At 46.6% G+C, this 10032-nt stretch overlaps 1 protein-coding gene across 1 annotated transcript; it reads left to right on the forward strand.

The window, feature by feature from the left end:
* Positions 1 to 8457: 8457 nt before the first annotated feature.
* LOC147972831 (uncharacterized) lies at positions 8458 to 9685 on the forward strand. Its single transcript, XM_087523744.1, has 3 exons — positions 8458 to 8517; positions 8597 to 8746; positions 9140 to 9685. Exons 1-3 carry the CDS (start codon positions 8458 to 8460, stop codon positions 9683 to 9685), a joined length of 756 nt encoding a protein of 251 aa, XP_087379870.1.
* The last annotated feature ends 347 nt before the right edge of the window (positions 9686 to 10032 follow it).

Below are 10032 nucleotides of genomic sequence, written 5' to 3' on the forward strand. Positions count from 1 at the left end.
ATCAAACCTTATATGCAGACTAAAAAGAAACAAAGGGACTAAATACGATTCACGATCGTTATATTTTGGCTAGGTATACAGGTCAGGACCTCAAACCTGCTACCAAGAGCGACCTGAACTGAGTGCTGCTTTGTCATCTTACTGTTGGCCGGGACCTAACACAGTAGTACCTAGCATCACTTCTTAATCAGGCAGGTTTGTCCCAGGCTCCCAGCAAAAGTTTCCAAGCATACAAACATTGACTGGTCTCCTAGTCCTAGCTGCTGATCCCCTCACGTGATTTTTGTCTTTCATGTCTATATATACGTACATTTTTCCCTATACGTACATTTCATCACTGTAAAGGATTGGAGTAACGCAGCAAGGACAGTAAATAACAGTATGATCATTTGTAGAGTATTTCTCTTGTTTTTGCAGCCATCTTGTATCACTGATTCCACTAAAAATACGTCAAGTGGCAGAAAGTTCGTGTGGTTCCATCATGGATTCATACGTGGTTACTTTCGACCTCAATGATCCATACAGCGCAGCTGCTTGCCTCAGTCCAGTCTTTCTCCCGCGAGCCAGATTTCGCGTGCTGCCAATGCAGATGCAGCCTTATATATGCTACTGTTACTACATGTACTACTACAATGTGCATGCGAGGCGAGACGACGCGACAAGCAGGGCCGGGATCCGTCTCTTTCGCCGTCCCTGCTTTATCGGGATCTCCTCCCGCCGCGGCATGCGCCTCTCCTGCCTGCGTTCATTCCTGAAATTCCAGGCAGCAGGCCAGCAGCCACACTTTGATTCGCTTTGCAGTTGCAGTCGCAGGGCAGAGGCCGCAGAATTAGCCGTTAACTTTTGTTGGGCGTGGTGCCGCAGGTAGGGCTCGTCACGTCCACCGCCGCCGGCTCCATCCTATCGCCTTCCCACGGGCACGGGCACGGGCACGGGCACGGAGTGTTTACGTGCGGATTCCATATTCTTCTTCTCCGCGCTCGTTGGGTTCGCTCCTTTCCCTTCGTCATGAGTTGTGAAAAGCCAAACCCAAAGGCATGCGCTCTAAGCTATCTGCCTCGGCCATCACAAAGGCGGACCGTAAACAGTAGCTGAGCACAGCGGCAGCACTCGTAGTTCAATTATTTTACTGAAGCGACACTTTCTAACACGGAGCAGTAGATTTTTTGCCCGGAAAGGATCACGAAAGTGGCGTTGGATGTACCCAGTCGCAGATCCCCCAGCTAATCCTGTAAAATACGTTCCGCAAAAAAAAATTCTGTAAATACTAACGCGTATACATGCAATGTACTACTAATGTCAGTGTCACTACACCACACACGAGCGCGATTGCGGAACGTATTTTACAGAAGCCCCCACGGCCGTCGGATCGGAAAGGGACGCCCAACCGCACTCGTCTCGACGACCCTCTTTGCTCGATCGATTTTGTCCGCCTCTCCTCCATGGATATCATGATTACTTGGAACGTACGGACCGCGCAGATCGAACGACGACCCGTTCGGATTATGCCGAGCTATAGAGGATAGCACATGCATGCATCTCGAATTATAAATCAAATGTGTAGTCCACCTGATATCTGGTTGGCGAGCTGCCAGCTAAACATGTTCCAGCAGCTGAAGGCGTAGTCTCTGACCAAAAGAACGTGTATGTATATGTGTCGATCGCAATTGGAATTGGAATTAATCAAAAATAAGACTACTTTGCCAATCATTACGTTATGCGCAGATGCACGCATGCGCCTGCGTGACGATATGGACGTTTGTGTATTTCTAGTACTATCTGCGGACTCCGTTAAACTTGATTTCATTGCTAGTTCTTTTTTCTCAGGGTGAAAAAGAGTTTTATTTCATAATTATAGAGTTGTAGTCGAGAGATAAAAGTTCCTCGATTCATGGAGGAGAGAAGTACATATTTCAACCCCGAACTTCAATACCGTCTAAATTACAACCCCCAACTCTCAAAACCGGTCAGGATTCAACCCTTCACTACCTCTTGACCGGTTTTGACCAAGTTGACCGGTTTTGACCCGTTGACTAGGTGAACAGTAAATTAAAAAAAAATCTATTTCTTATTTTTTTCACATGGTGAATAGTATTTTTTTTAAGTTACAATTTTTTAGCTTGTTTGGACATTTGAGTAGCTCTCAGAAAAAAGACAAATGTGGAGTCTGTGAAACAGTTAACTGTCGTGCACTGTTCGGGCTGATTTTGTTTTTTTTGGCTGAGAGCTACTTAGATGTCCGAACACGATGAAAATTGGCACGGACCTCACACATTGATACATCTTCCATGCAAAAAATATTCTTTTTTAAATTTTTTTTGTTTTTTGAATTTACTGTTCAGACGGTGAAAAAATCAAAATTATTTTTTGATTTTTTTACTTTTTGAAATTTACTGTTCACCTTGTGAAAAAAATAAATTATTTGTGATTTTTATATTTTTTATTTTTAAAAATTTACTGTTGACTAGTCAACGGGTCAAAACCCGGTCAACTAGGTCAAAACCGGTCAACAGGGAGAGAAGGGTTGAATTCTGACCGGTTTTAAGAGTTGGGGGTTGTAATTTAGATGGTATTCGAGTTCAGGGTTGTAAATTAGACTAGGGCAAGAGTTCGGGGTTGAAATATGCACTTCTCTCATTCATGGAGACCCTTAGTGCAACCACACAACAGTGGCACACTCGTTACAACTATGATCCGCCAATCAATGGGCTTTACCCAGTCTTCCTTGGAACCCTCTCCTTCGGCTGAACCCAGTCTTCCACGACTGGCCTATCAAGGAAGCCCACCGTAACATCAATGGGAGTATCTCCTCATCAGGAACCAGGTCATTGGACAGCTGCCAAATTCGCCATTTTAGCATAATAATGTGGTCGCAAACGTCCCTCGTATAGCCATGCAAAACGTTAAGTAGCCATCCTTGCCTGTCTCGACTAGCTGGTCATCGGCAGGTAGTTGCCATCTAGTCCTTACACTCTCCCAAATACTCGTGGCGTGATTGGAGAAGATCAACCCATGGAAGCTTCCATCGTTCTCTACACAACACAGGGTGCATGTCACACATGTAGACAAATCCGAGAAGCCTTGCATGCCGTGGTAGCAAGGGCACCCAACGCTGCATTCCAAGCCCCGCTCTTCATGTTTTAGAGAACCTTTGACCTCCAGATTAGGTTACAAATAGACCGATCCCCTTCAGGGCTCGAGCTCGAGGCCACAACCATGAATAGATCATCATGAGGGGCCGTCATGAGAAGAGGAACACTTTTGAGTAGAAAAGGTGCCCACGCTTCTCTGGGAACTACACAAACACATCCTCCCGCTATCTTGGCGAAGTGCGGATTTTTACAAATTTGTGCACATCTATGGGCCAGAAGTGGTCATGGAGACGATGAACATCCCATGCACCATTTTCATCCAAAAAGTCTGATACCCAATTAAATTGGCAGTTCGGTTTAGGTGTCACTGGCCTAAGCCCGTGAGGATCCTGGGATATCTGCAAGTTCTAATGGATCAACCATACCCCGCTCTCTAAATAATAACTTTCTTAACAAGTTAAAGTCCATACTCAATACCTTTCCATACTACCGATGAATTACCAGAAAACACACTAGAAGATTGCCGTTAGGTATTTCGCCTTCAACAAGAATGCACACAAACTTGCTTAGCTAGAAGTGTTTGGTTAAAGGCACGCATATCTCGGAACCCCATACCGCCTTTGTACTTTGGCAATCTCATTTTATCCCAACTCAGTCAAGCTATATTTCTTTTACAATTCTCCACTCCCCACAAATATTGGCATATCATCCGAGTAAGATCATCACAAATTGAGGCTGGTAGCCGGAATACACTCATCACATATATGGGAATGGCTTGAGCTACTGCTTTAATCGGGAGTTCCTTACATCCACTTGACATATAATGTTCACACAATCCACCAGTCTCTTACCTAAAAGCTCTTCAAGTGACTCAAATCTTCTTTTATTTCTCCGCTCCGGGACGGAGACGAAGATACTTTAGATCAAAAACTTCTTGTGTTACCCCCAGAATATATTTAACTTTCGTAGTTACAGTCGGCAAGCAATAATCAGAAGAAAAAAAATGGAACGCTTTGAAGGGTTTATGAGTTGACACATAGCCGAAGCATAAGAGTTCAACAAACCATTCACTAATACTGCATGCTGTTTTGACGCCTGGGAGAATAATGATGAGTCATCCACAAACAAAAGATGTGATATAACCGGTGCACTCCGACGTATTTTCACCCCTTCAACACCCTTCTCTGTCATGGACTTGTTAGGGCATCTCCATCGCAACCCGCAGCTCCTGCATTCGCCCACGGATAAGTGGGGACCAGTCCGCGGAAACGGATGCAGGAGGACACCATCCAATGCTAGCCGCATACATTTCAAACTGTTTTTCAATAAACCAGTTGAAATTCATGCAAACTCAGCTGGAATTCATATAAACATGACGGACTTCATACAAACCGAACGAAAAAGGTTATATTTTGGACATATTTTAACTAAAAGGGTACAACTATATGCACATACAGTTGCGCAGAGCTCTACTCCCATGACAGGGATACACTACACTAGTTTACAGCCGGCCGTGGCGGATCCCTTTGTTTTCCCATGTCTGGCAGCCCACAAACCGGACTGCCGGGAGTCCCAGAGCCATATTATTCCCCCCGTATCTTTCCTATGTCCGGCTACGCCGCTCATCGAAGTGGCAAAGAGGGTGCTTCAGCCGGAGGGGAAGGTGCTTCCATGGAACACAGACGGGTGTGCCCACGATGGTCTGAGATAAAGACAAGATAGGTCACCGATTGTAAAATCTGGCGACGCGCCGGAGGTGGCATCCCGCGTTCTACTTCTCCCCGATGATGGCGGCGCGCGCGGACGTGCGGGGTCGCCACCTCGTCGACATCCATGCAGCTAGCTTCTTTCTCTGTGTGCATGGTGCGGCTACACACGCGTCGATGGCGGATGGCGCGATCGCAGGCACTGGAAGCGGTGATGCCCGTGCCGCCGTGCTCCTGGCCGTGCCAGGATAGAGCAACAACTCAGCATTCCTCCGCGAGTTGGCTTCGAGCAGTGAGTTGTTGAAAAACGCAACGGCTTGGGGCAACAATAGGCTCCATCGGGCTAGGCGAGGGAGGTGGAGCAGCGAGCTGCCTTGCTCGTACCCGACGAGCTTGGCGGGCCACCCAACCGGCTTTTATGCCGGAGAACCTCTCTTTCGGCTCGTCGGATGCCATCGAAAGAGGGAAGAAAATGGTGAACGAGGAGATGTGGGAGCAGTGGAGTGGTGTGATTCTTGCCTGGCATCTGGCCTCGTTTAAATAGAGGGCGGACGGGAAAAGCTCGACCAGCATTGCGTTTAATGTCGGGCCGCCTATGAACGGACATGTGGTCGGAGTTGATTTCTTGGCTTCCACGCGGTTTAATGGAGGCATTTCCGCGGGCGGCACCCTCCGCCGGAGCGCCGCTTCAATGGCGGAGGCAGTAAGACGCCGCATCCGCCCTGAGCCGCCTTCAATGCGTAGCGGCATGCTCTACAGCGGCATGAATGTGGGCATCTGGCACCGGACGGGAAGCACGCACAGGAGGGGGTCCGGACTCCCGTAACCCTCCCCCCTCCCCCCGCCACACACACACACACGTTTGTCTGCGGTTTACGAGAGAAAACGCGTCCGGACCATGTTGGATGGCTTCCATGGTCCGGACAACACGACCCGAACGGTTGTGGGAGGTTTAAGGGTGAGTGTTGAAGATGCCCTTAACCATTGCAGAGAAGGAGTCAACAACAAAGAGAAATAGAAACAAAGACAAAGGATCATCTTGGTGGAGTCTCCTCGTCAGAGTGAACGTCGATTTCTCATATAATGGCACGTGTCTCTTCAGTGAAATACTTCATTTATTATCCTTTCTAGACCATGAAGCTATGATGATAAAGCCTATCTATTCATGCTAAATCCCCTAACATGCAATCGGAGCAGATCAGGAGAAGATTAGCATTCTAGCTCAGAAATTCAATTCGGTGCCCAGGCTCATCTGCTCCTGCTCAGAAAAAAAATCAAAACAAATACTAGACAAATTAAAAAAAACATTTTTTGGTAGATAATTTAATGCGTGAGGTCCACTCCAAATTTGAGCTCATTTGGACATCTAAGCAGTCTCGACAAAAAAGACAAATCACAGACCCTGAATTTGTCTTTTTTGCCAAGAGTTGCTCAGATGTCCAAATGAGTTCAAATTTAGAGCGGAGCTCACGCATCAAATTATCTACCAAACAGAAAAAATAGATTTTTTTTGAATTTTTAAAGTATTTGTATTGATTTTTTTAACGCGGGTGCAGATGAGCCCGGAAGCAGAAACTCCGCATCCCATGCTAGCTTTGTTATTATCAGTCAATTAGTACGCCAGACATATCCATTCTGTGGACGGCTAATTTCCACAGACGCATAATGGAGGTACCCAGCACCAGAAGGTGCTGCTGGCTAGGCTATGCTACCATGATAGCGATGAGGAGCATTGGAGCCAAGGTTGGACGCCATGATTTAAAAGGTGGCACTCCTCCGTTGAATCAAACCTCTCTCCATCCATCAGTGGTCAGTGTTAAATTGGGGTTCCTCTTCCGTTTGATCATGTGTGCGATGTGATTTTTTCAACCCCCACCCTGCAGGTTCCCACTTCTAACTAGTGGGAAGATCACATCAGATGGAGAGAGATCGGTAGCACATAAATTGTGTACCTCCAAAGCAACACTAGCCTGCTTCTTTCTCTAATTCTAGTGGGCGTAGGGTTGTCAGTTTACTATTGGAGCAGTGATAAACTGGGATATGGGAAACAAATGCGAAATGTTGAGACAAGGACATAGATGCATTGCCATGACAGCACTCTAGGAGAAGCAGAAATCGCCATCACCATCCACTTGTTAGAGCTATTTGCACGTCACATGGCCTTCGGTTCACTGTGCGCCCACTCTTTTTGGCTTTTCGATTGGCTTTGATTGCTGTGTGTGCGTGCATGTCTCTGGTTTGGTTAGACGGTTTAGTACTACAACTTCATGTTACTGACCATGAGAGCATGTACGGTTGGACGCCTCAAACCTCCTCCAAACACTTGAGCGGATGACCTGGTCACTGACCGAGCAAAAAAATCCGATTTAGATGGGCGCCTCAACGAGGCTCAAATGTCCCGGGCTGACCGGGCATCCCTCATACCCAGCCCAAATATAGGATGGATATGGGGCAACAGGAGCACATCCACCACGTCGGACTAACGACGGAAAAATACTCGGAAATCCGACAGTCCGACGGCCGTCCCCTCTAGTGGGGTGTGAACGTCGCGTGGCGCCACTCCAGCTCGCCGCCCGAGCGCCAATGTCCAGCTATTTAAACCGGAGAGCATCCCCTAGCCCTAGCCAAATTCACTTCCACCCACTCGGCGCCGCCAACCTAAGCCCATCCACCTCTCTCCCTCTCCGCCTCACTCTTCAAAAGTCGGCCACTCGCCGTCCGCCACCACAAACATGTAGCCATGCCATCATGATGATGGGTGAGCTATCTAACTCCGGAGCGCCGGCTGCAACTCCTTGAGAAAATCCGGGCAAGGGCGAAACCCGAATTGCCGCGGGGCTACCAACGGACGCAGTGGATCCTGAAAAGGAATTCGAGGAGGAGGAGGAGGAGGTGGAGGTGGAAGCGGGGTAGGAGGGGGATGCGGGGGACGCGGATCTGCGGGCGAAGCAGCGGACAATTCTCGATTCCCTCTATTCGGAGGCGGAGGCGGAGGCAAACCGCCGTATCTCCCAGCCGGAGCAGGAAGCGGACGTTGACGAGATGCTTGCCTACATGGATGAGGAGGAGGAGCCCGAGCCCTCCTACGCGTCGGTCTACATAGCGTACGGCACGGAAATAGTGTACATCTAGGACGATGCGTAGTTTAGACCGGTCACTGTCCAGAGACGACTTCAATCTTGTTCACGGACGTTTGAGTCCTCGGATTTGATGCCGGTGGCTGTAGATGCTTGGTGGTTATGATGACCGAGGGATTCAAATGTCAAATGAGAGGGTAGGGAATTAGAAGAGGTAATAGCACGCCAGGTCCTTATACTTGCATGTCAGGTGATGGTTTAGTCCCTGAACTTGCAAAAGTAGATTATTTCATCCCTGAACTTGCATTGGAGGTGCAAATTTAGTCCATAGCCACTCACAGCTCGACAAGTGGATGCCAAGTGGCCTGGCTGGTCAGCGCGTCGCATTTTGCACATAGCCCCCTGCCTTATTTGCTTATCAACCCGCACTTCATCACAAATGTGAGACCTGTGTTGGTATATTCGTTGGAATATTCTACTTTGTCGGCAGCTCACCCTCCGCTCACTTCTCTGCTCCCTCGCTTCCTTCCCTACTCCAGCTCGCCGCAGCCGCCAGCTCGCCGCAGCCTCCAGCTCTCCGCCATGGTTTCTTGGAGTGAAGGTTCCAGCTCGTCGTCCGACGGCTACTCTGTCACAAGTGAGGTGAGTAGATCTACTATGACTCTGCCAGTTAGGGTTTGGGCAAGAAGGGGGGATTTTTTCTGAAAATATTGTGTTGTAGGCTCCTGCTCCTGCCACCATTTTTTGCTCTGAGTGGACAGGACTTGCTCCAGATCTTCCAGCTAGATGTCAACACCAGTGTGTCTGTGAGAAGCTTGTTTCCTTTGAATTAGTTGATAGTGGAAGGAGGTATCTAGCTTGTGCACAAAAGGTTAGTAGATCTATAGTTCAATCAAACTTGGAACAACATGTTGTTTGTTAATTTAATTGAATTGTTTACAGTTAACAGCATCTTGTTTGTGTACTTAGCTGAATTTAAGTGAACTAACTTAACTGACCTTAACTCAACATAAATGAACTTTACTGAGTTAACTGACTTAACTGAACTTAACTGACTTTACTGAACTGATCTGAACTTAACTGAATTTTTCAGTTAACAGCATCTTGTTTGTGTAGTTCACTGAATTTAAATGAACTAACTGAATTTAAATGAACTAACTGAACTTAATTGAACTTAACTGAACTTAAGAGCATATTGTTGGTGAATTTAACTGAACCCAAACTTCTTCATGTATGTAAAGTTGTGTTCTTTCTTATTTTGTAGGAAATACCAAAATGCAAGTTTGTGGAGTGGATTGACCCTGAATGGCCTGCCACTCTGAAGATGAGTTTAGCTAGGGTTTGGGGCATGTATGATGATGAGAACAAGCTAAGGATCAGTGAGAATTTACATCTTGCTGAAGAAAATCTTAGGGTTGTGAGAGAGAAAGAAAAGATGGAAAAAGAACTGAGGTTTTTTAAACTGGATTTTGCTAAGATGGTGGCTGACAAGGAGCAGGCAATTACTGAGTTGGGCAATGCAAGACTTGCTGTTTCTGACCTAAAGCAAGAGCTTGAGAAGAAGAAGTTGTCTGCTAAATCTAGCACTAGCATTCATCAGGTTCTGAGGGCTAAGGCGCAGAAAGAGAGGGATGAGATGAAGCAACAGATGGAGAAGATGAAGAAAGAGATGGACAAAGTGCTGTCCCAGAGGGATGAGCTGAAGAAGGAGAAGAAGAAACTAGAGTACATGATTGGTGATTTGTTCAGGCACGAGGAGACCAAGAGCAAGATAAGGAGGGTGAAGGAGATCTTAGATGAATTTGAGTAATTCATTGTTGATGTAATGCTGCCTTAAATAGTAGCTATTAATTGCTTGCACTCTTTTAGTGAACTTGGTTGATTTGTATGCCAGTATCCTGTAAGGCACTGAATTTGTATGACTGCCTCTAGTTAACTGAATTTTTATCACTGCCCAAGTTATATTGTTTGAAGGTGTTATTACATAACTGAATTTTTTACAGTGTTACTGAAGATTCAGTAAACTGAATTATTGACAGTGTTACTGAAGATTCAGTAAACTGATTTTTTGACAGTGTTAGTGAATATTCAGTAAACTGAATTTTTGACAGTGTTACTGAAGATTAGTAAACTGAATTTTTTGACAGTGTTACTGAA

Source organism: Triticum urartu, chromosome 5A (assembly GCF_056163025.1).
Source record: "Triticum urartu cultivar PI428250 chromosome 5A, HENAU_Tu73, whole genome shotgun sequence".
Classification (NCBI taxonomy): domain Eukaryota; kingdom Viridiplantae; phylum Streptophyta; class Magnoliopsida; order Poales; family Poaceae; genus Triticum; species Triticum urartu.